This window comes from Lepidochelys kempii, chromosome 13 (assembly GCF_965140265.1).
Source record: "Lepidochelys kempii isolate rLepKem1 chromosome 13, rLepKem1.hap2, whole genome shotgun sequence".
Classification (NCBI taxonomy): domain Eukaryota; kingdom Metazoa; phylum Chordata; order Testudines; family Cheloniidae; genus Lepidochelys; species Lepidochelys kempii.
In genome coordinates this window covers 22,788,850-22,813,868 of record NC_133268.1, presented here as the reverse complement: position 1 = coordinate 22,813,868, position 25,019 = coordinate 22,788,850, and the positions used below count along the sequence as shown (strand labels likewise).

General features: G+C 43.6%; 2 protein-coding genes across 3 annotated transcripts; one reads left to right on the top strand and one right to left on the bottom strand.

Annotated features, from left to right (window-relative positions):
- Window positions 1–2,209: 2,209 nt before the first annotated feature.
- On the bottom strand, window positions 2,210–9,756 carry ADIG (adipogenin). Its single transcript, XM_073309752.1, has 3 exons — window positions 7,051–9,756; window positions 4,545–4,843; window positions 2,210–3,527 (listed from the first exon to the last, which is right to left on the bottom strand). Exons 1-3 carry the CDS (start codon window positions 7,175–7,177, stop codon window positions 3,294–3,296), a joined length of 660 nt encoding a protein of 219 aa, XP_073165853.1. The 5' UTR covers window positions 7,178–9,756; the 3' UTR covers window positions 2,210–3,293.
- Window positions 9,757–10,077: 321 nt separating this feature from the next.
- ACTR5 (actin related protein 5) lies at window positions 10,078–24,604 on the top strand. Of its 2 annotated transcripts, XM_073309750.1 has the most exons (9): window positions 10,079–10,654; window positions 11,920–12,149; window positions 14,001–14,170; window positions 15,206–15,423; window positions 15,695–15,877; window positions 18,715–18,837; window positions 21,202–21,341; window positions 22,199–22,331; window positions 23,947–24,604. In XM_073309750.1, the coding sequence occupies exons 1-9, from the start codon at window positions 10,271–10,273 to the stop codon at window positions 24,202–24,204; spliced, it is 1,839 nt and encodes a 612-aa protein (XP_073165851.1). In that variant the 5' UTR covers window positions 10,079–10,270; the 3' UTR covers window positions 24,205–24,604. The 2 variants fall into 2 exon arrangements, with proteins under 2 accessions (XP_073165852.1, XP_073165851.1); XM_073309751.1 differs by lacking the exon at window positions 15,695–15,877 and having other exon boundaries at window positions 10,078–10,654.
- The last annotated feature ends 415 nt before the right edge of the window (window positions 24,605–25,019 follow it).

Genomic DNA, 25,019 nt, shown 5'->3' with positions numbered 1-25,019 from the left:
CTCCTCCGCGGGCTTCTAATTGCTGGCCCCGGGCAGGAGAGGAGGGGCTTGGGCGGGTTTGAAAGGAGCCGGGCTGCAGGGAGAAGGGGGTGGAGTCGGGCAGAGCGAGCTCGAGGCGCGATTCGCGTAAAGGAGGGAGGAGAAGCCTGGGTAGGGGCGGGTGCTCTCCATCGCCTGCTTGAAGTATGGTGCTTCCCCTTTCTCCGCCTGGCTGCGAGGAAAATACGTTTGTTAAGAGAGACCAGGGGAGAAGCTTGGAACAGGGGTTGGATTGCGGTTGTTGCTTTGGGTTTAAAAAAAAAAAAAAAAGCACAATTCAATGAAACCTGCAGGGAAAGCAGATCGTGCAAAACTAGCCTTACTGCAGAAGTAACATTCTTCACGTAAAGCGACGAATTCCCTCCGCTATCTTAAGACACAGCGAGCTCGCGAACTACGAACTTTTTTTAGGCCCCGCCACCTGACGATGTTGCTGATTGCTGGCTCAGGCCACCTCGACCCCAGCAGCTTCCCCGGCCTTGAAGATGTGATTGCTGCTGCAGAAATATGCAAGGTGCGCCTCCAACCGCTTCAGCCCGTTTCAGTGTTTGCAGGAGGAAAGCCCTCAATGTGCAAAGACATCATTTGTTATCTTCAGTGACTTGGACTGTTGCATGAGCACTTGGGAGAAACAGTCTACAAGTACTCCTTTTCTTTTTGCGAATACAGACTAACACGGCTGTTACTCTGAAACCAGTCTTTACCAAGCATCCTTCATCCTATGCTTAGTTGAGATGAGATCATTAATGTATGGGATAAGTGCTCTGCCCCTTGTGTATTTTTATAATTTTTGGTTCATGTTGCAAACTAATGTTTTGTGGGAGGAGGAGCTCAATAGTCCTTGGGATAAGGGAAAGGCATTAGATGTCTAATGGTGAAGTACTAAATTTGTTTCATGTTCTCTATGTATATAAATCTCCCCACTGTATTTTCCACTGAATGCATCCGATGAAGTGAGCTGTAGCTCAGGAAAGCTTATGCTCAAATAAATGTGTTAGTGTCTAAGGTGCCACAAGTACTCCTTCTCTTTTTACTAAATTAAAGCGGCTCAGCTCACTCGAAAGTTGCAGCAGTGAAGTTTATGCACAAATTAATTTTGAAAAATGCAGTAAATGAAAGTGAGTGCACTAAGATCATCTTTATAATAAAGACCTATGCAAACCTGCTACTCTAAATCTATGTTTTTTCTACTACTGGAAAGCATTTGCAATAAGGTTCAAAACCAGATCAATGCAAATCATACTCTGGTCTTAGGGACTCCCATTCATCTGATTATTTCAAAGCTGGCCAGCTGTGAGAGGGTGTGGTTCTCTGTGCTATTCCTATTTCTGTGGTCAGATGAAGCTACTGTTCAAATAACTAGGGGCATGTAGGACACAGGTATATACTGGCAATAGGGAAGAGCTCACTACCAATACTTACTTTTCTGCTGCTTCAGTAGAACATGAACCAGTAAGAAATATAAGGAATGGAAGAAAACAAAAAAATTAAGTTGGAAGAGACAAGAGGAGTATCTCCTTCCATTCCTTCTACCTCTTACTGTTTCATGTTCTGCTGGAGCAGGCAGAAGAGTAATTATTGGTTCTGAGCTCTCCTGAAAAATAAGGGTGAAATTCCAATGGAAAGGACATAAATGTTGCTTTAGTCTTCTGTGAACTGTTAGAGCTCAAATCTTTATTTGTACATTTGATTTCCTAATCTGTTGTCTGTTTCACTTACTACTTCAAGGAGGGGGAAATGTCAGTCATTTAAAGATCAGGAAAGCTCAGACAACCCCCTGTTGTACCTAGAAGCTACAGCTCACATTAAAAATAGTAGCAGCCTGTAACTAGCGTTCCACTCCACTGGCAGCTATTTTAAATATTTAAGCTGGCCCATCTTCCTGAGACTGTGGTGTCAGACACCTGCCAAGCCAGTGATTGGTACATACACACCACTGTGAACTGGGGAGAGAGAACAGACCACCTTCCAGTCACTTTCCAACTGTGAGTGCACTGATTTAGCATGGTCAGACTGTGAGGCAAAATCTTTTACTCATCCTCATAGGAGTGTTCTAAAAGGAGAACCATCCCAGCCCTATATGCACCTTCCAGGCATGGATACTTTAATTAGCCCCAGCCAGCTGAGGAATGACAACTAAACTCTTCTTAAATAAACCATTTATTCAATCTTGTGCAGTTTGCCACATGTTTTATTTAGAATTTAGCAACCAGAGACGTCCCAGGAAATGTAATAGCTGTTTTTTATAAATGTCTTAAGAGAAGACAACATACACAAGACATGCTGCATCAATAGCATAGGTTAATACAATAATTATGCAGTCCTTTCATGTACTTCTATGCAGGGCAACTTATTTACAGAACTTCTCTAGGAAAAACCAAGGTTCTTTCAAACTCTGTGAATGCTTTGATTGCTGAACAATGATACAGCTTGTGTGTGGTTGTGATCTGCTGCCCTTTTAAAGATTTGTCAAGAACTTACTGAGCTCAATGCAATAGTCCGTGTCCCTTCTGCTTATAATGTGTCTATCAGGTATTCCCTTAGGACACAAATTAGTGGCTCCCCCCATTTTCATCAGCCCTAGTAGAGGCAATTTAAATTTCTGAGCACAAATGTACCCTTTTGGGGCACAACCTGATATCATATGCACAAGATGCTAAGTGCTTAAAAAGAATGCACCAGGAACACTGGGCACGAATGGAGAAGTCTTGTGCCCAGTGTCTCTATATATTGTGCAGCAATGAACCCATTAGCAATCTAAGGTAGGTTTGTTCCATTTCTCAGAAGCTGAGAACTGAAAAATCTGCTCATCTCCAACATTTGGGTCTTACAAGTTAGAGACCAGAAAAACAATGGGCTGATTGAAATATGACCCGTTATTTTCTATGTCATTGGAGCGTAATGGTGCTTGAACAATCAACGGACATTCATTGCCTTAAGTGTTTGAAATGAGAGGTTGGTCCTGGCAAAAGCTGTCAGCTCAACTAACAGTACTTGGTCTATTGATATTATCCACATGGAAGCCAGTTGTGGGGTGGGGGTGTGTGTGTGTATGCTAATCCACTAGAATCTAGATTAAAAGAAAAAAAAACAAAGGAACACATAGTCAAGATTAGAGAATTTCTATGCCTCTGTTCCACACTAACTGCTCTCAAGGACATTGAATAGGTTACTGCTAGTGGCAACATCCCCACTTGTTTTATTTGCACACCAATGTAGTTCTCCAGTTTGGAACCACCATGCATATTGCTGCATCACTTTACTTCAGTTTTCTCATATCTCCTCCCAGTGAATGAAGCAGACAGCCCTCTGATTTCTAGTCTCAGGGAGTCCAAGATTTTCACAACCTTTCCTCTCAGTAGGGTGAAAAGCTGAGCTGTGCAGATAACCAGAGATGATGGCAGCAGCTGAATCATCACGACATTGGAGATCTCAAGCAATTGGCAGCCAAAGTTCCAGATGAGAGAGAGAAGCAGGGTGCACAGTAGCTAACAGGAAAAAGGGGGAAAGAGATTTTTCTTGGTGAAGATAATCTTTAAACTGATGGCATTTCAGGTGTAAGACCACAATGAGCATCTGGTTCTCCCCCCACGTTTCCCCAGCTCACCTGGCACACAGCAAGGAACTGCTCTAAATCACATAAAAAGGAACTGATCTAAATCCCCAGTCCCCAAGCTACTCCGCATGGACAGCTACTCTCCCCTGCAGAGCCCCACTGAAGTCACTGGATATCTAACTCCAGGATCAACACACAAAAGGCGAGATCAACAGAAGATTTATATTCCGTGTGTACTTTATAACAGGCTTTTATAGCATTTGAAAGATATTTCCTACTTTAGTCACATGCCAAGACCCCACAGCAGTGGATGGTGTCATAAATACTTAGAGAACAAGTAGCACTGCATTCTGTGCTCTAAGTTAGATGCTTGGGACTTCAATATCAGCAAGGAAATTTGAGAATCCAGAATTCAGGTCTGGTCAAGTAAGTGAAGAGGGCAAAATAATTTTTGAAGGAAGAGCCTGTATCTGTAGTTTTTAGTCTTACACATATTCCATTATTTGGAGTCTAGAACAGCTTTAAAAATTATATTATCAATACATTCAAAAGTTACATGCTGACATGTTATATCAAAGGGAGTTTGTATACACAGTAGAGTGCAGCCTTTTAGCTGAATCAGATCATTGAGAAAATGAAAGCTACTGTTGAGGTGCTGTGTCTGCCTTTTGAACTAGAGTAGCTTTGCAATGGTTAGGATTTTTTTTAATATATAAAGGCACTCGTGTGTCCTTACATAGCACCTTTAACTACTACCCAGAACAGGAACCATTGAAATGGAAAAGAGTTTAGTATGGGACAGACACAAATAAATTTGTTTTTTTCTGCCCTGCTGATTAAACAATCAGAATCTGAGTTTGGTTGAGGTGGTGGGGAGAAAGAGACAGGCATGAGACACACACACATAAACAGCCCTCACATAAAGAGCTGGTATGGCCGGTCCACTCACCATTATGATATTATACAGGGCATTCTTCTCAAAGCGACATAGCCTTGTCCCCTGAGCCCATGACAGACTGTCCGAGATTGCAGTAAAGAGACCTTTTGTTTGGACTCTTGGTTTTGAACTCAGATAAGCCGGCTTGGGCCCCTTAGGGGCCTTCATCCACACCTCCTTTTGGAACTCCATAGCAGGCATCTCACTCCAGCTTTTATTCCCTGAGGACTCATTCTCAGATTTAGGGTCTGCATTGTCATCAGACTGATCAGAAGATGGCTTCTTTATTTCTTTGGCACGGGGCAATTGGGCTGAAAATAATTTTTTTAAGTTAAATGTAAAGTAACTGTATGGGGTTGGGATTAGGGAAAAAGGAGAACAGAAGTGTTAAGTATTAGGGTACAGCAGCTGCATTTAAAGTATGGCTCTACTGTGAAAAATTACTCTAGAAAGTTGCATTGTGGGATTCCACCTGTATTGTGTCATAGTGATTTCTATTTCAAATGTGTTCAGGTTCCAAGTTAGAGATTTGTTTTCCCTCTCTACCTGCTAGTCCTATAAGCTCAACTTGGGGTCTGAGAGTCAAGTGTGGTTCCTTACCTCTAGCATATCACCACCCATAGTTGAGGTTTTGGAAGCCAACTGAGGCTCTCATACACTTGTACATTACTATGAGACTGAACAAATGTAACCCACTAGAGTTTAGTGAGCAAATCTCTTGAGGTAGGAGTAGAATCCATCTCACTCCCCTGCAGTTGTGCTGGCTCCAAAGTTAACTGCCGTAAAATAATACGAAATATTTCACACGATGCTAGTTAAGCTGATATGACTGAATAGACCAGGTAGGGACTAAGCAGGGTCATTTTACATAGCCCATCGACTTACTTTACTCTTCTCATCCGGGGGTAGAGTACAGGGGTCGACTGGAGAGCGGTCTGCTATTGATTGGCGGATCTTCACTAGACCCGCTAAATCGACTACCAGTGGATCGATCTCAGAGCGTCGATCCCGGCTGTGGTGTAGACCTGCCCTGAGATTTATACTAGTGGAGTAGCTTCACCAATGTAGCTATACCAGTGCAACCCACTAGATGCATTGTACCAGTGTAAACTGTCACTTGCCCTGGGACAGCTTATGCATACCCACACCTCCACACAGAATAATTTGAAATGGCAATGAACTAAATATGTATGTACAGCCATATCCAGATCATTATATAAATACACATATATGCACACAGGTAGGCCATGCCCTCAGAAACATTTCCATTCCACTCAGGTAACTTTGTGCTACCATCACCCCTAAGCCCTGAACCTTTCAATCACCCCCACAGTTCAGTTATATTATCCATAACAATAAGCTTCAGGGCACATGTAGTAGGTACTTTACGTACATGGTAACCAGTGGGCACTGAAATATGGTTGTCACCTGCCCTCGTTTGATCAAGACAATACCAGTTGTAGTCTTTGTCCCAGAGCAATCTAGCAATGGGATCCAAAAGTCCCCATGTTCCTCCCTCAGCAAATCTGTATCTACAGGACAATAAAGTGGTGAATCTTAGTTTTTGCAGAGGGGGACTCCAAGTCAAAATGTAACATGTGGGTGTCTGTGCATGCATAGGAGAGGATAAAGGATGGTTGGGGACTATCATCCTGCTTAGCTACCGGTACTTGTCATTCTGCTGCTGCCACACAGTTCAGTAAAGTCCATTCTCACTACTCCCACGGAACCCACTACAGGACTGGGCCTTACAGAATTGAAAGAAAAGCAAATTGCATCAATTTGAGCTGAAGACATGTTTTACATTAGACTTTATTCTCTTTGAAGGCAGTGCCTTCAAAGGAGAAACACTGTTCCTGAGCCTAGAATTGATTCCTGTGCTCTAAGCCAGTCAATTACACTGCAAGGTTAGAACTAACAATGCCTCATCCCTTCAGGGACATCAGCAAGCCTGTTGTTAGCTGCTGATGTATGAGAAGGCGGAGAAATGCCAAGGGGGGAATCACAAAGGGAACGAAAACACATCAATAAATGAAAACAAACACGTTTCTCCCTTGCAAAAGCTTCCTTTCAGTCCCTGTACTATTTGACAAGGCGTCAGTGCTGGCACTCAGAAACAATATCATAAGTGACTGAGGAGAAGAGCAAATACCCACTTACGAGATAACTCAATAATATTTGAGGTTTCACCACAAAAAAAGGGGGGGGAGCTTTATTTAAAATTCACAAAACATTCTTCCACAACTCTCTTAAGTTAAATGGTTGCTTTTCAAAGAACGATTAACAAAGAGAATCCACCATTAATAACAGGTCCTTCTAGCTAGACATTCTTAACTGATTAAACATCATATATTGAGCTTGATTTTCCACATACAACCTGCTGCACTGAGAAAGCCTTTAGTTTCTTTAGGAGGCAAGCTGCATTAGCCTAAAAATAGCTAGCAGAGTGCTGTAAAAGGAAAGCTAATACTTAAAGCCTTTGTACAAAAACATTGATCTATCTGATAGTAAAACTTACCTTCATTGAGTAAAAGGTGAAGCCAGATAATCAGTAGGATCAACAACAACCCAAATGGCAAACAAAACCAAAAAAAGAGAAGAGGAAAGGTCAAATCGTTCACCAAAGGAACCAGAGGATACCTCATAGCTAGTTTCAGGGCAAGCTAAGACTAAACTGGTTGCTTACTCTGCTTCAGTAGCTACCTTTTGGTAGCATCACAGTGTGTGTCACAAAAAGACTATGCTGTCATTCTCAGCTTAGCTAGTATGAAGGACAACCCGTAGCCCACTGAGGAAGGAAACAAAAAGGATTAAGGGCAGGATGAAAAAAATAAACTGGAAAGAATCTGGTTTAATTGCCCCTCCTTATATTTGCAATTAGAAGATAGCCATAAATTATGAGCCCTCCAAAGCCTATAAAAATATAATAAACAGTACTTCCATGCCTACTGTAAAAAAATAGATGACAAGGCACTTTAATATTTGTCAAAAACCTAGCACACCTTCCAAGGAAAGAAATGACTGCAATCAGGATCAAACCTACAGAGATGGTTAAAGAAGAAACTTATATTTAGTGAAAAATTCTTATGTCAGGCTCTCACAATTGAGATGAGCAATAAGCAATTTTCAGAGAAATGACAGATAGATAGATAGTATAACCATCTCAGTATGTTTGAATCCCTTTGTGATTCTTTTCTTTCCTTGACAAGTATATTAGTAACTCGTTATCTATTCTTTTTTTCCCTTTTTTTCCTTTTAAGAAAGGTAAAATATTCCTTTTTATAGGAATTGTGGGTTTTAACTTATTTCTCATCACAAGGGAGTTTGGCAGTGATTAGAGCAGGAACACTAGGAAAAAGTCCGCGCTCTCTCATTGACCTATGGTGCAACTGTGGAAAAATCACTTAACTTCTCTCTGTGTGTTTCTCCATCAGTCAGATAAAACCATTACTAACCACTCATCTCAGGGAGTTTGTGTTGCTTAATTGTTTGTATAGCACTTGGAAAAAAATGTCAGATGAAGGGGGGTATATAAGTGCACATTACTAATGTTTGCATGCTTTTAATTTTCTTGTTTGTGTATACATTTGTTTTCTATAATATTCAAAACCTTTTGAATTTTTTATCCCAGGTTCTCCAGGTGCTTTGTAAATTCTAATTAACTAACCCTGACAGCACACATGTGAGCAAGGGAAGTCTTGTTATTCCTACTTTGTAGCCTGGGTAAACAAAGAAATCAGTGGGCGGTGTTTCAAAGAGGCTGAGTATCTGCAGCTTCCATTGACTTTCATGGGAATTGTAGGGACTCAGCATTTCTGAAAATCAGGCTCTTAGTGAGTTGCCTAAGGCTAGATAGCCAGTCAGCGGTAGAGGGGGAACAAAACCCAACACTACTGACTCAGGTCTCTTGCTCTAACTAGACAATGCTTCTCTTAGTCACAGGTATACTAAAAATTTAGTTAAATATTTCTAAAGGAAAACTGTACAATTAAGGCTTTGAGATAAAGTATTTAAAAGGTTTAACTGCCATAATTTTTAGTTGGAAGGCTTTAAGGGGAAAGCATAGTTGGAAAAGTCTCAGCTCTGCTCCTAAGCATCATGAGTTGCGAAACTGAGGGGTGGCAAAGCTTGGCTTATAAACCAGTTTTACCAGGTGTGGGGGTTTTTTGCTGAATCGCTGCTTCTTGCAGAAGCTCTTTCTTTATATAATTCTTCAAGAAAGTACTCATCCTTAGCATTAACCTTCTTGGAAAGCTGCCTAAAGTGACTTATAGTTTAGCCACTACATTTTAGATCCCTTTGATACGCAAAATCTTCCAGTTTGTCACATTTATTCTCTGAAGTGCTAGACGCCCTAACATGACATCAGGGATTATAACATTCAAAAACCGGTAGGAGAACACTTCAACCCCCTTTGGCCACTCAGTAACAGATTTAAAGGTGGCAATTTTGCAACAGAAAAGCTTCAAAAATAGATTCCAATGAGAAACTGCTGAGCTTGAATTAATATGCAAAGTAGATACCATTAACCTGGGGAGTTTTGAATAGAGATTGGGAGTGGCTGGGTCATCACAGATATTGAATCTATTTCCCCATGTTAAGTATCCTCACACCTTCTTGTCAACTTTCTAAATGGGGCCATCTTGATTATCACTACAAGAGTTTTTTCTCCTGCTGATAATAGCTCATCTTAATTAATTAGCCTCTTACTCCACCTTTTCATGTTTTCTGTGTATATCTATATATCTTCTTACTAAATGTTCCATTCTAGGCATCTGATGAAGTGGGCTGTAGCCCAGGAAAGCTTATGCTCAAATAATTTGTTAGTCTCTAAAGTGCCACAAGTAGAATCATAGAATATCAGGGTTGGAAGGGACCTCAGGAGGTCATCTAGTCCAACCCCCTGCTCAAAGCAGGACCAATCTGCAATTTTTGCCCCAGATCCGCAAATGGCCCCCTCAAGGATTGAACTCACAACCCTGGATTTAACAGGTCAATGCTCAAACCACTGAGCTAAGTACTCCTGTTCTTTCTGCCGATACAGACTAACAGGGCTGCTACCCTGAAAGGATAGAACCACGTGAGGTTCACCTGAGAAGCAAGAAAGAACCAGATCAAACAGAAGTGAAACTGACGCGTCTGTTTTCACCTAGTGCTAGCAATACAGAAATGATAAAAAGTCAAATTTGATTTTAAAACTTTATGCATCGGAAAAAGAAAAGGAGGACTTGTGGCCCCTTAGAGACTGTAGCTCACAAAAGCTTATGCTCCAATAAATTGGTTAGTCTCTAAGGGGCCACAAGTCCTCCTTTTCTTTTCGCGACTACAGACTAACAGGGCTGCTACTCTGAAACCTATGCATCGGAAATAATCCGTTATTAGTAACAGGGGGATTTTACACTAACACAATCAAGACGTTTTTTTAAAAACAGCAGGATGGTTTTTATCTGGACAAACGTTCCTTTAAGTTCTCTCTGTTTGATGGACTCTCGCTTCGGGAGGGCTAGCAGCCGGTTGTCCCGCATGCGCTGCAAGCTGGACGAATGCAGAGGCGGCCACAGGCAAAGCAGGGAAGCCTTCGCGGAGGCTGTCCGCAGACAGCAGCTGCCCACGCCGAGGCCCGTTTCACCCGCCGCGCTGCACCCTGAGCTCCGCCCGGCCCGGAACGCTGGTGGCGGGCTCCTGTTCCCGGCCGGAGCGGAGCAGAGCGGAGCGAGCGCGCGCGCGGCGGCCCCAGGATGGCGGCCGCGGGCCTGGTGTTCCCGTTCCGCGATGCCCGCTGGCTGCCGGACCCGGTGCTGGAGCCCCGCCCGGCCGTGCGCACGCCGCAGCCCGTGCCGCTAGTGATCGATAACGGCTCGTTCCAGGCGCGGGCGGGCTGGGCCTGTCCGGACCCCGAGGTGCCCGGGGAGCCGCTGCTCCGATTCCGCTCGCTAGCGGCCCGGAGCCGGGGGGCCCGGGGCGGGGCTGGCGCCGAGACCCAGGTGGGCAACGACCTGGGCAGCCCCGAGCCGCTGCGCTGGCTCCTCCGCTCGCCCTTCGACCGCAACGTGCCCGTGCAGCTGGAGCTGCAGGAGCTGCTGTTCGACCACATCTTCCAGCGCCTGGGCGTCTCCTCGCAGGTGCCGCCCGGGGGCAGGGTCGGGACCGAGGAGGGATCTGGAACCTGGGCCGCGGGGAAGAGCAGGGACGGGGGGCGCTAGCCCCGGGGAAGGACCAGGTGAAACCCAGCGGGGAATGGGGGGTGGAGTCTGAGCAGAGGGGCGAGGGGCATGGCTGGGGACGGTTGTGGGAAGGAGGATCCAGGAGGAGCAGAAGTGGAGAAAGGTTTCTGGTCACACTGTTTGGGAAGGCGGGCGGGGGAGGTAGACCGACACTGGGTGTTGACTGGGGGGTCGGGGTGGGAAGGGTGAAGAGCTTGGGGTGGGACAGAGTTTGTGGCTGAGCAATAACGGAGGGAAATGGGGGCGTTCTCAGGTAAAGCTACTGGTGGGGTGAGACGGCCGAGGTACAGAACAGAGTATGTGCTACGGTAGGAAATCCCAAAGGCGCTTCTAGTTTTCTCTTTAGGGGGCTGTGTTCTGATTGTGCCCAGTGTCTTGGGTTCTGGGTTGTAAAACGGAGCTGTCCAGTCCGTCCTGCACGGAGAACTGCACCGGGAGTGGGGCGTTGACTTCTGGGAGGCTCTGCAGAGTTTTTGTTGCAGGACCTTGGTTGAGAACAAGTTGTTTAGAGCCAGCCTTTAGCAAAGAGATTTGGGGGTTTAGCTGAGTGACCATCCCTCCTTACCTAGTTGTCTGTCTTATATATCAGACTGTATTTTGTTTGTACAGCCCTTTACCATATTGTGTGTAAAAAAAAAAAAAAAAAAAAATCCAGCCCTTTTAAGCCTTGGGTAAAGCTTTCAAAGGAGCCTATATCCCACTCACAATTAGATTCCTAACTGCCTGAATCCATTTTGGAAATGGGAGTTGGGATCCTAAGTCACTGAGATGCATTAAAAAGCTCCCTTTTCTTCCTAAAATTAGGACCCAGCCCATTATTCTCTACTAGTTGAAGTAATGGTGGAATTTATAGGGTAGACAGGGTTCAGGTATTTTTATTACTTTGTCACTTAATCCTGACTTTTATAGTAGTCTATAAAACAATGTATACCAATCATTGCTCCGAGCTATCGCTGGTACCCAAAAGTATTTGCATTATGCTCCTTAAGTAGGGCTGAGGGAGACTAACAAATGAAATGTACTTTCACTCTTTATCTGCATATATCTTTTAATCTCTATATGCAAAATAACTAGAAATGAGAAAAGATCTGTCTGTTCAGTATGTGTTGATCACATGAACATCACAATTCTCTTATCATCTCTGTCCCATTGTTCTGCTGTAGGGTTGTGTTGACCATCCAATCGTTTTAACAGAAGCAGTGTGCAATCCTCTGTATTCGAGGCAAATGATGTCAGAGCTCCTGTTTGAATGTTACCAGGTCCCAAAGGTTTCATATGGAGTGGACAGCATGTACAGCTTCCACCACAACAGAAGGCAGGACTGGCCTTGCAACAGTCTGATAGTGTCTTCTGGTTATCAGTGCACGCACGTTTTGCCAGTCTTAGAGGGCAGGTGAGTGACGCTCTAGCACAGGTTTCCACAAAGTGACACACAGCGGCTCTTATTTTGAATACAGACTTGCAGGCAGCAGATACAACAGGTTCCCTCAGTGTGTGTTTTGCTCCAAACAGATGCTGGGACCTGAACTCTTTGCAGGCTCAAATGTATATTAAAGACAAGAAAGGATGGGTGCGGTCAACCTCCCAATAGCAAGATTTGGGCTAATATACTTGAATGCTGGGGTGAAGTGTACTCTTTGTGGAATACACACAATGCATTTCTTTATTGTTACAGTGCATAAATCCATGTTTCTAAAATAAAGGGGTAAGATAATCTTTCTACTAGTAAAATACCAGACACAGTAGAAAAGGTACATACATTGTGTTTAATGTGATTGTTTAGACAGTCTAAAAGGCTGGGTCAGACCTGTGAAGCCCTCACCTGGGCTCTGCCAAACTGATCAGGCCATTGATCCATGCATTCCAGTATTCTTCCTGCAATAAGTGGTCCTGTAGCCTATACTTGATGCTTCAGGGAAAGGCAGACTTTCTTCACATGATGCACATGGCCAGTTGTGCAATGCTGTACAGGGTAGGGAGCTTTCTCTAGCAGTCAGATTACTCCATGAAGTAGGAAAATTTGTGCTTCTATGAGCTGGCATAGCTAGACATACTGTTTTTCACAAAATAGTCTAGTTCAGTGTTTCTCAACCAGGAGTACACATACCACTGGGGGTATGCAGAGGTCTTCTAGGGGGGTAGCAACTCCTTTAGATCAGTGTTTCTCAACCTGAGGGTTGCAACCCCCAGGGGGATCACAGGACGGACTTAGAGGGTCGCAAGCGTACAGCCAGCCCTAGGGGATGGCAAGCAGGGCAGTTGTCTGGGGTGCCACGTAACAGGGGCCCCCGCAAAACTAAGTTACCTGCTTCAGCTCCGGGTGGCAGGGCTCCATCTTCAGGATGGCTCATAAGTGAAAAACAGGCTCAAGTATCGCACTGAAATGTAAGTGGAATATAAATATTGTAATCAATTTCTTTTATAATTATATGGTACAAATGAGAAAGTAAGCAATTTTTCAGTAATAGTGTGCTGAGACATTTTTGTATTTTTGTCTGATTTTTGTAAGGAAGTAGTTTTTAAGGGAGGTGAAACTTGGGGTACACAAGACAAATCAGACTCCTGAAAGGGGTACAGTAGTCTGGAAAGGTTGAGAGCCACTGATCTAGTCGAGGTGACTCTGAACCTCTGGCCATGGATTCTGCAAGCTGATTGTACGCTGGGGGAAGATTAATCCACTGTGACCAAGTATTTCTTTTTGGTGTTAATTGTGTGTTATATGCTCTGTTGATAATCTCCTGCTACTCTTATATTCAGGCATTTCTTAATCAACTTTTCCCCTTTCCAGTATTTCCCCTTGCCTTTTTTTTAAAGGAGCTGAAACTAATGTGACTGTACCTGTTTTGAGTTCCATTGTTTTAGAAGTGTTGTGATCCTATGGGATTTCCAGGTCTCAGTGGGCACAAACATTTTTTGTGTCCAGTTATCTTTGATATTTTCCCTTCTGTAAAGCCAGTTCTACGCCTGTTCTGTCCCCCCGTCCCCCGACCTCCCAAAAACCCAGCAAACCAAAACGACCTGACAGTAGGGGCTTTTTGCAAACAAAAAATGAAACTTACAAAGCTTTTTGAATAGTGCCTACAGTTGATGGTGTTGGGGGTAACAAAGGTGTTGGATCTGCTATGTATTTGCCTACTTATTTATAATCAATATTATTTCCCTTGCGATTTAAAAGAGATGTTTTATTCTGTGAAGTTCTGGACTTCTCTAGTTTCCTTTGTCTGCCTTTTTTGTATTGCGTTAGATTGGATGCTAAAAACTGCAAACGTATCAATCTTGGTGGATGCCAGGCAGCTGTGTATCTTCAGCGCCTTCTGCAGCTGAAATACCCTGGGCATTTTGCTGCCATCACTCTCAGCCGCATGGAGGAAATACTGCATGAACACAGCTATATTGCAGAGGATTATCTAGAAGGTAAGGCTGGGTGTAAATCAAAACCACGCAATTTTAATTCAAGCTTGATCCTGTCCTCTACCTCATTGTCAGGTCGACAGGATTCTCCTTTTACTGAGATTCTGACAGTCTTCATACATAAAGCAGTTAAGCCTTCATGGCCTTCATTAGTCCAGCTTGTAGCACATATGGGACAACAGTTTCATAGCAGTCCATAAAATAGAGAGAATTTAAAGTAATGTTTATAAAGATAAAACTCGTGCTATTTTAAAAACATTTTTGTTAGTATAAAATCCTTCTGTTACTGATAACTGGGATTATTTCAAATGGGTACATATTTTAAAATCAAATTTTCCTTTTTATCATTTCTTTATTGCTAGCATTGGATGAAAATAGACCGGGGAGCTTCACTTCTGTTTCTGATCTGGTTCATTCTCTGCTTCTCATGTATCCATAATACATTTCTATCATGTTAGGGCTACTAGCATTTCAGAGAATGCATCTGATAGACTGATACACAAAATCTTCCAAAGGGGCCCTAAAATGTAGTGGCTAAGCTAGGAATCACTCTAGGCATCTTGCAAAGAAGGATACATTCAAAGGATGGGTACTTTCTAGAAGAATTTTATTTATATATTTTTGTGTTTAAAAAGTACTACTTCATGAAAAAATCCTGCACAGTAAAAGAGTCTGCAAGGGCCTGTGGAAATACGGGGAGACATGCAACCTGGGCAGAAGGACTTTAAGAATGAGTTAGGGCCCTGTTCACCACTCCTCTATTTCATGCTTTTTGCATTCTGGAGATCAGAGTGCAGCGAGACAGACTGGAAGACTCTTGATCTGAGTATGCAATCTAATGCTCTCACATTCAGTAGGTGCTACTTTGAGGGGACAGCTAACAGGGAACAATGGTTGGCTAGGCAGTAGGAAAGGGTCCCAAACTAGATTGCTGCTTCTTACCATGTTCTTTAATGTGAGAACTTCCAGAACGGGGTATGGACAGGGTAAAGTGTCAGCCTGGCAAATAGATTATTTGTGTTCAAAATATTCCCACAGAGCTGCAGAAGTGGAGGTCGCCTGAATACTACGAGAGCAACGTGCACAAGATGCAGCTGCCCTTCTCCAGCAAACTCCTCGGTAGCACGCTGACATCAGAGGAGAAGCAGGAGAGGCGGCAGCAGCAGCTACGTAGGCTCCAAGAGCTTAATGCACGCCGGCGGGAGGAGAAACTGCAGCTTGACCAAGAGAGGCTGGACAGGTTGCTCTACGTGCAGGTAGTTATAGAAGATGAGTTTGCTGTGTGTTTGGGGGTGGAGGGTCCTGCTCTCAGAGCCCTAATGACCTGGGAATGTCTCCAGAATGGCACTGTTTCACATACAGCACATTGAAGACTTAGCAGTTACCCCGTTAAGGCAGCAAGTCTGCATCACAGCAGATGGAGTTGTGTTACAGCAGCCAAGGGGAAATGTCCAGTGCCTTTCCCCTGGAATTTTCAATAGGACCATTGGCAACCATTACCTACTTAATGGTGGGAACTCTCTACAGGAACTGCTAGAAGATGGTCAGATGGATCAGTTTCACAAAGCTTTGGTTGAACTGAACATGGACTCTGCTGAGGAACTGCAGTCATACATCCACAAGCTGAGTCTGGCCATTGAACAAACCAAACAGAAGATCCTACAGGCAGAAGTCAGCATTGAAGTGGATGTTGTGGATAGCAAACCAGAGGTACGACACTGAAGCCAGGTTACTTCTGTTACTACATGTAATGCACTCAAAATTACATATCCTGAGAGTGTCTCCGTTCCCTAGACTATTCTTGTGACTGAACGGCTCTTCCCTTTAGCAACCTCCAACTCCCTATTGATTTGACTACTGCTGCCCTGCCCCACTGCGACCCCTCTTCCCACCTGGCTATGGGTACGTCTGGAGCTGGCTTTGTGATTTTGTCTGAAATTTACAACTCTTGCTACGTTCAGCACTCAGTATCCTCACGCATCTCTTGGATGTCTGTTTAGATTTATACTCCAATACAAAAGTCAGATCAGCCATCCTGACACTTAGTTAAACTGTACAATTATCTGGGATGAACAGGCTTCCCTGGTTCCCCCCAGAGCCGATTAGGAGGGTGGGGGAAGGAGAAAGTACCTTCATTGGGATTGGGGCAAGAACAGTCGGAGGGGCTGAATGTTTTCCTTTCCTTCTTTTTAACACATGCTCTAAGCAGCACCTATAACTTAGTATCGTTATACAATGTACCCCCATAGCACCACCTTCTCCCCTCCTACTTTGTACTCCAGGCACAGGACTCGGCCAAACTCTACCCATAAAAAATTTAAGAACAATGTACTATTCAATTTTTGAAATGTAAGTAAAAGTGTCCATCCCATATTCTCGGGACCTTCTGTGGTACCATAATTAATTTCCACAGTAATATCAACATGGACTGCTCATCCCACTCTCAAATAAATGCATATCAACAGACATAATAAGAATCAGACACCTCCAACCAGACCTAAAGTGTTGGGTCTTACACTGTGCCTGGAAGGTTAACAAATCTGGGTTATTTTGGAACAAAGGGTGGACCAAGTTCCAAAAGTTGAGGCGTGGTTACGGAGAGCACCTTGTTCTAACTCCTTAATGGTACTGAGGGTGCTCCAGCTCAAGTACCTTCACTGATTTCTACTGCAGCAGCATGGCACAGGCACAGAAGTAGACCCAAGTGACCAAACCATTTAGGACTGTACAGGTTGAAACTACTCCAAGTAATTGGCCTGCCACCTTCTACACTAGCTTTAATTTGGGAGTGGTTTCAGGATGAAGTCCCAATTAGAGCATGTTGCAGCAAACAGATGTTGAGGTGATCAAGGCATGGAAAATTTGTGGCACAGTCCCTGCATCAGAGAGAAGAATCTCACCCTTCTCACCATGTACAGGTGAAAAAGTGATCTTGACTGTCACTGCTACCTGCCCACCCAAGACCAACCCAGGATCTATAATATAAAGATGGCACGGGTAGTGGCTGCACCTCCTCAGTTAGGGGTGCTGATAGGAGCTTCACTGATTCCTCTGGCTGACTTTTTTCCTAACCCACTAATATTCTCAGTCTTGTCCAGACTGAGTCTCAACCAGCTAGCCCTCCTCTGAGCTCCAAATTCGAGAGAGTTGATTATTTCTTCACTACACCACACAGGTCAGACATGACAGAGATGTAGAGGTGGGTGTCATTGCCATACTGAACACTTCAGTCCATGTTTCTTCATTAAACCTGCCAACGGTGATGCTCGTTGAACAGGAAGGATGATAAAATAGACTCCTGTGATACCCTGTTTGAGAAGGCCTGGGGGGCGGGGCCCAATTGCCCCCAAAATCTGCTCAGAAAGATTGGAGAGGAGAGCCTGTCTACCCTAAGGGAATAAAAGCCAGGATTTAGGGGTGGTTAATTACACTGTGTACCATGTGCTGTGCCTGTGGGCACATTTTCCTATCTCTTGCTACTTTCTTCCCTCTTGGGTATTTGTCTTATTTTGTCTTTTAAAAGAAGCCTAAACATTTAACAGACCTTCAGCTAACAGCATCCATCTAAAATTAACTCTTCCCAAAAACATGGGATGTCATTTAAGACTTTTGAGCAAGAGGTTTTTCTATTTAAGATTCCTCTCTTCCCATTTTAAAAAGGGAATGAGGGGATTTGTTAACATACTCAGACCATTTAAAACTTAACTTTTTTCCCTTTGTTTGCTCAGTGTTTCAAAATAGCCTGTTTGGTGTACAAGGGGCAAAGCCAAGACCTCTGCAACAAACCCCAAACCCAAATTACTGTTTGTTGTAGAAGTAAATGAGGTAATTTAAAAAATTACCCTAAAAATCTTGCCCAGTTCTCAAGAGTAGGCTCATGGCTAAAGGTATCATTGCTCAGCGAAGAGCTTTGGAGATATGACCATCCCTATGTCTGACAGAATGTCCTTGTGGCCTTTCTGGCACAACACACACAGACCATGCTTGTCTGAAACTAGGCAACTCCAAGACTCATGTGGCAGCTGTGTAGCCAGTAAGTGTTTATTTTCCAGACCCACACAAACAAGGTGAGGAATTGTGGTAATTATAGAACAGTTAAAATCTGGTGCATTTCCAGTTCTTCTAACTGATCTTAAAAACCTATTTAAATAAGATTTAATGTAGACTTTGGATAGCAGAGACCCTTTCTTCTAACAAGGCTAATTCAGGGGGATGGGTGGTCAGTCTGTTGAATAGGAGGCTTAATGTGTGAGTTGGCATCCTGATCAGGAGTTAAAGGGCTTTATGGAATTTATTCCGTGTGTGTGTGTGTGTATATATATATATATATATAAAATAATATAATATTGTTCCCTGGTTTTGGTTTCTCTTCAGTGCCTGAGAATTTTTAATGCTTGTGTAAGTATATTGCAGAGATGAGGTTTCAGGCAGCAGGGCAGGATCAGGCTAACAGGCCATTGTTTCATCAGAATCCCAGCCAGTTATAGACTTGGCATGTCGGAGCTAAGGTCACTGAAATAACTGATCCTCTTGGTTTCTTTTTCCAGACCCTGGACCTCGACCCTTTGGGCAGTGAACAGTCCCTGGAGGATGTGGAAAGCATTCATGAGTTTGAGCCTTTGTTTGCTGAGGAACAGCCTGAAGTTGAGAAGCCAGTTACCACCGTGGAGGTTTGACTCTTTATAATCTTTCCTTGCTTCATAGGGATTGCCCTACCACTCGAGACTAATGGTCCAGTGGGTCTACTATCCTAGCTCAATAGCAGCCAATGCTGGATGCATTGGAGAAAGGTTTCTCGTCCCCTGGAACGTTCTACTATGGAGGAAACTTCTTCGCAACCACAGTTGATCAGTTATATTCTGGTGCATGAGGATTGATGGCCCTTGCGCTTTTTTTGTCCTACCTAATGTAGCTGCTCATACTTATTCAAAAAGTGTGATCATACTTTGAAACTTACTGTTTGCCTCTGCAGCCACAATTAAATAATAGAGGCGTACTAGAACTTTGCATGTTTCAGCTGACTGATTTGAGACTGGTGTACAGCCACGAAACTAAATGAAAAGACTCTGATCTTTTTTTCTCGTCACTAAGGTTTATCTTTTTTAATGGAGTAATGTTTTACATCTTGTAAGAGGCCCTTATAAACAATGGCTCGTTAGAAAGAAATATTAAATGTTTGAAAAATAGAATTGATGGTTGTCCTCTTGCGGTCAGCTTGGTACGTTGCACAGATGCTTTAATTTCATTCTCCATGAAGATGTCCTTCAAGCAAGTGAGACTTGGCTGCTGGTATTGCAGCTGACTGGGCTTCTTGCTACCAGTTTAACCCTGTCCACATTAGAAACACAAACCTGTTAGCTACGGCAGTATGTCAATGTAGCTTTTGCTAGCAGGATTCTGGCATTGTTTCCTTCAACAACATAGGGAGGGATTTTTTTTTTTTCCTGAGAAATTTTAATATAAAATGAGGCTAACAGGCTGTTAGCCTACGTCAGGTGTTGGTCTATAGCACAGTTCTGCTGGCAGCTTCGTCAGAAAAACGTCCCCGTTGACAGTGGTGAGGCAAACAGCGCTAAAGCTCTACGAACACGGCTCTGTTACCAGTGACTTTAGCCATATCTAAAAAGGGCAAACAACCTTGCTTAGCTGACTTCAACAGCAGAATCTGGCTCGGTGGCATGGATGGGGATAAACCCAGTCACAACAGGCTAGACCGCAGCTCCAGCCTATGTCTCTATTATGCACTTGTCTGCATTAGCCTTGTTTTTTTTATATTTGACTGTTCCTGCCACTGATGGTAGCAACAGTGAGAGCACTAGTATAGACAAGGCCCCAGTGGAGATTTTAACAAAGTAACGTGACTTCTAACCTTGCTTAGGGCAGGCCTACGTGACACGGTGGCTTAAAAGTAGGGGCAACCATTAATGCCTTGGAGCTCAAATTGTAACAGTAAGGAAAAGGTTAGTATAGATGCAGCCTGTTTGGGCTGAAGCCTGGTTTTATAACATGATTTGGCCCTGCCCACACTGGCTGGCCAAACCATATTACAACCTGGCTTGCCCAGAACTGTACTGAAAGCGTGGTTGTCAACCTCTGCCCTGTGTAGCTGGTGCCTTTGTAATCCAGTTAAGCAGCAATCTGCTGGGAAAATAGGAAACAGAAAGGGAAATGAAGCATATAGTGATTTATGGATTACAACATTGATGTTGCCTGAGGGTCCTTTCTGGTTTGTCTGTCCCTAAAATCTCAGGGCTTCCTCAAGGATCAGGAAGGGATTTCCTCCCCCGTAATCTGTGTTCTTTTTGTCTCTTTCTTCTGAAGCATCAGAGATGGCCAGAGCTGGGGCACTGGATGGGGACGACCAGTGCTCTCAGGTGGTACTGAGCATTCTCTTTCTCGGGTGCTTGGCTAGCTAGTTCTTGTTCATGTGCTCCAGGTCTAACTGATTACTATACATGACCTGATGGGGGGTAGGGGGAGGCGAGGTGGGGTTGCTGTCTTCAGCCTGGGATGCAGGTCTCTTGCCAGGATAATTGGAGTATACCTCACTTAATTCCCTGCCACTGCAGAAACCTCAAATTTGGTGCACCTCAGTACATCCTATTCTTGCCCTGTGGCACATAATAGTTTAGTCTTCTGAGGGCTGTAATACCTTGGTTTAATTTCAGTTGGAGATCAGAATAAATCATCTGGTTGTCCCTTCTGGGCTTAAATTCTATGACTCTGACACTGTAGTCCCCCAACATGATTAAAACACACTTTGGGCTTACAATGTCGATAGAACGGAACCATGATTCAACCGTATTGACTATGTTCTACAGACCTGCAAGGCTCAAGCCCTATTGCACTGTAGGAACACAGGTAAAACATGAGTTAGTCCTATCTATGCTGCCAAGTCAAACTGTGTGTGAACTGTCAGGGCTCTGGTGTATTGGAATCAGATCCCGCAACATAGTAGTTAAGGAGGCATACTTTCAGGGAGGGGAAAACGTAGTGGGAAAAGAGAGTTAATATTTAATGTTTTATATTTACAGCCCGTGTTTAACCTGGCAGAGTACCACCAGCTTTTTCTTGGTACAGAGAGAATCAGGGTTCCAGAAATTCTCTTCCAACCCTCTCTGATAGGAGAAGAGCAGGCGGGCATCGCAGAAACCATGCAATACGTCCTGGACAGGTGAGTTAGCAAAACTGCTTGCGCTTTGCTTTGCGGAAATGGAATTAACTCCTTTAGGCTAAACTGAAAACAGATTAAGGGCCCAATCCCACTAAAATTCATTTTGATCTGGGCATTTAACTCCCTTAAGCTCCTCTGAAAATCCTCATCTTAGTTTTGAATTTCAGCTTTCACAGTTTGGGTCAAAACAGCTGCTTGCTTGACAGCACAGGTATTCAAATCCTCTTTTCTTTTGCTGGCCTTGGACCATTGTGGATCAATTATGTGGTCTTTGTGTTCTGGATTGAATCGTCAGTGACCGAGTAACAGTCCTGTGCTAGCCTAAGTAGATACAGATGCCAACAATAGCCCCTTGTAGGAATCTGAATCATGACATTATGACCTGGAGTCGTTCAGGATTAGGATAGTCCAGGGGCTTGCAAATCAGTGTAGAGGGACACTAAGTAGATGCTCAGCCCGACCCAGAGCCCTAATTCATTTATTTTTATCAGCATTGAGTCACCCCACAAATGTAGGACCAGAAAAATAATCTAATATGAGAAAAGTTCTAGCCCTCCATAAAGGACTGTGGATTGAAATCACTATAAACAGAATTCTGGTGATGTAGGATTCTGATTTTAACGTGGGAACCAGCAGAGGAACTGTTTTAATGACTTTGTCTGCTACCTCAGCAAACTTCTGGCTGTCTACAGGAAAACAAATATGAGCATCATATGTGGTATTCATGAAGCCAGGACTGTCTGCTTATGTCCAAAGAAATCTCACTTGACATTGAGGTGGCAGTATTCTTCTCCATAGCTATTCGCTCGTTGCAGTGAGATGCTCCCAAAGTTGAAGCATTGGTTTTCTTCCGGCAGGTATCCAAAGGAGCAACAGGCTTTACTTGTCCAGAATGTCTTCCTCACTGGCGGAAATACAATGTACCCTGGACTGAAAGCCAGAATCCAGAAGGAGCTACTTGAAATGAGGCCATTCCAGTCATCTTTTCAGGTGTGGTATTGGCTGTGAGAATGCACAAGCTCATAGTTTATTCTGTTTAAAAAAAAGCAAGACATGCATAAGAGAAGTGAGGCGAAATCCAAGTCTCTTGTATGGTTTTGTAATGACATTTGCAAGGTCCTTCCTACCCATCTCAAAACAACTTGCACAGCTTTTCCCACAGCCTGCCATTTCTTTTTAAATAGCAGACTGGTCTATAGACAGTATAAAATGACTGATGTAATCATAGTCTATTCGTTTAATATCTGTTGCTTTGCAATTTGATGACTCTACATAGCACTGGCCTTCATATGACTGACCAGCGCAGAAACATGGATGCAGCCATGTTTTTGGCAGTTGTAATAAGGGTTACTATTGAATGCCACTCACTATCTTTCTGTATATTAACCACCTTTGGGTGGCTTTCTCCTAATCACGTAATCCCCTTATTTGCTGCTGCGCTCTGTGTAGTTCTGCTGTACATAGCTGAAGGTGAATTTGGGGCTACCAGCTTCCTCACAGCAACATAGTGCCAGCTTTTGGTGTTCCTACTTCTTTACTCTTTGATCTCTTGACACAGTCTCTTCCTTCCTCTTTTTTTCTACCCAGCAACCTCTCTTGCCCCTGCCTTCCCATCTGGCCTGCCCTGCCACCCATGAGGTGACACTCCCTGTTAGTACACTACATCCAACATGCTTGCATTGCTATTCCCAGCTGCACTGTAGCCCCACACAGCTGGATGTTGGCTTTCAAGGAGTGAGAGTTAAGTGCTTGGAACACAATCAAGTAGGTTCCCAGCTATTTGATCATATTAAATGCAGGATCACGGTAGCCAATAAGTCAGGTAGAATAAGCTGGCAGTTCTTAAACTGTGTTCTGGAAAGCTGATTGGTTGCATTGTGCTGGGTTTTCTGGTTTCCTGCTGCTGATTAAAAAAAAAAAAAAAAAAAACACCAAGCAAAACACTAAGCACCCTATAAGTACTTCTTTACTTTTCCTTATTAAGCAATTACTGTAGTTGCTGCACGGATGTTATGTGGTCACATATGGAAAGGGAGGTGTCAACACAATGATCTTCCCAGTAAGATGTGGTCCATGCTGTAGAAGCCCCTGCTGTAAATTCTTCATTTTAACATTGATCTCTCTTGAATCAGTGGTGGTGCTGGGAATCTCTGAGAAAAGGGCAATGTCAGTGGAAGATGATACAGTGCAAGCTTCCCCAGTACAGCACTCCTTACTCTTCATCTGCAGTTCTTCTCTGCTATTCTAGTTCTAGGTTGCCAGACCGTTCTGCCAGTGCTCTTAACCTGTGCTGCCCCACCACTATTGTTCTGACCTTGGGCTTCCTCTTGTTCTGAATCCTCTGGTGGGATTTTTGATGTACATAATACAGAGGTCCACTAAACCCACTGGGGGTTTGTCTTCAAGAGCCAAAGAACAATACTTTGACCCCTATGACTTCCAGGGCATTAAGTGGGATTGGCTCAAACTCTTAAACGTAATGTATGGAATATTGCAGTATGTAGACTCAATCTTGTGAAGTAAGTTAAGGGGCTACTCTCTCCCGGAGTCTCTCTTGTTTTCGGGGCTCACCTTCATTGACAGACCTCTTCTTTGTGCTTTCTAGGTTCACCTTGCTTCCAATCCCATTCTGGATGCTTGGTATGGAGCTAGGGATTGGGCACTGGAATATGTGAACCATGAAGAAGGCTGGATAACCAGAAAAGATTATGAAGAAAAAGGGGGCGAATACCTCAAGGAGCACTGTGCTTCAAATGTCTGTGTCCCCATTCGTCTTCCAAAACAGGCTCCACGGACAACTGAAGCTCTAGCACCCACCAAAGTACTGGCGGCTAGTGTAGGCAATCCTTGTGACCTGGCATAGCAGAGAGAATTTGACCACACACCCAGGGTTAAAGTGATTGCATGCCAAGCAAGGGAATAGTTGCTACAATGGACTGCAGGCTGGAGCCTAGCACAGAGCATTTAACACCTTGGGTAGCAAGTTTCTCTTGAACAATCAGGAGGGGGAGCTGTTCTTTGTCTCTAGTGCAGCAGCTGGCCTTGTCATAGCACTGTAACATGGAAGCTTTCGGCAGCTCCGTATCTGATGTTGCCTGCACGGAATATGGGACTATGCATCCATTGGATGAGGAATCAAGCAAGAGGATGAATACAGAAGATAACTATTTCAGATGAAAAACATGATCAACCTCTTGGAATTTGAGAGTTGTATTATAGAATATGTTTTATAGAATTCTTCAAATAAAAGATGATTTTTTTTACTTTTTTATGGTGCTGTTTTATTAAATGACTTGTTCTATAAGCAAGATTTATAATGTAGCAGTCCAGCAGGGGTCTCTCTTGCCCATTATAGTATGAGTGGTTTGTAAGAAAACCTGCACACTTTATTGGTATTAGAGAACAGAAAGCTGGGCTGATGCAGTGGCTTTAATCCTTGTTGGTTTGACCGTCGATTCTTGTTTCCTCCTCCCACCCTCCAAATAAGTAACATTTTGAACTGGTAGCTGTAATTGGCTTTTATTAATCATTTGTTTTAATCACTGTCCCCTTTAGGAGTGGGGCCACTTGTGCTAATTGCAGTTGAAGTATGAAGAGATCTCCTGGCCTAAAGACCTTACAATCTGATGGGCTTGCCAGATCCTTAACTATACCTAGGATCCGGCGGGGGAGAGGTGC

What these genes read in the sequence shown, in the direction of transcription:
- ADIG (XM_073309752.1), bottom strand. Translation starts at nt 7,177, where the DNA reads ATGAGGTATCCTCTGGTTCCTTTGGTGAACGATTTGACCTTTCCTCTT. An exon ending in TCACCTTTTACTCAATGAAG is followed by an intron (nt 4,844 to 7,050) that starts GTAAGTTTTACT and finishes AATTATTTTCAG; the next exon opens with CCCAATTGCCCCGTGCCAAA. An exon ending in CCCTGTATAATATCATAATG is followed by an intron (nt 3,528 to 4,544) that starts GTGAGTGGACCG and finishes TTTTCCTGTTAG; the next exon opens with CTACTGTGCACCCTGCTTCT.
- ACTR5 (XM_073309750.1), top strand. Translation starts at nt 10,271, where the DNA reads ATGGCGGCCGCGGGCCTGGTGTTCCCGTTCCGCGATGCCCGCTGGCTG. An exon ending in ACAGGTTGCTCTACGTGCAG is followed by an intron (nt 15,424 to 15,694) that starts GTAGTTATAGAA and finishes AACTCTCTACAG; the next exon opens with GAACTGCTAGAAGATGGTCA. An exon ending in TTGTGGATAGCAAACCAGAG is followed by an intron (nt 15,878 to 18,714) that starts GTACGACACTGA and finishes TTCTTTTTCCAG; the next exon opens with ACCCTGGACCTCGACCCTTT.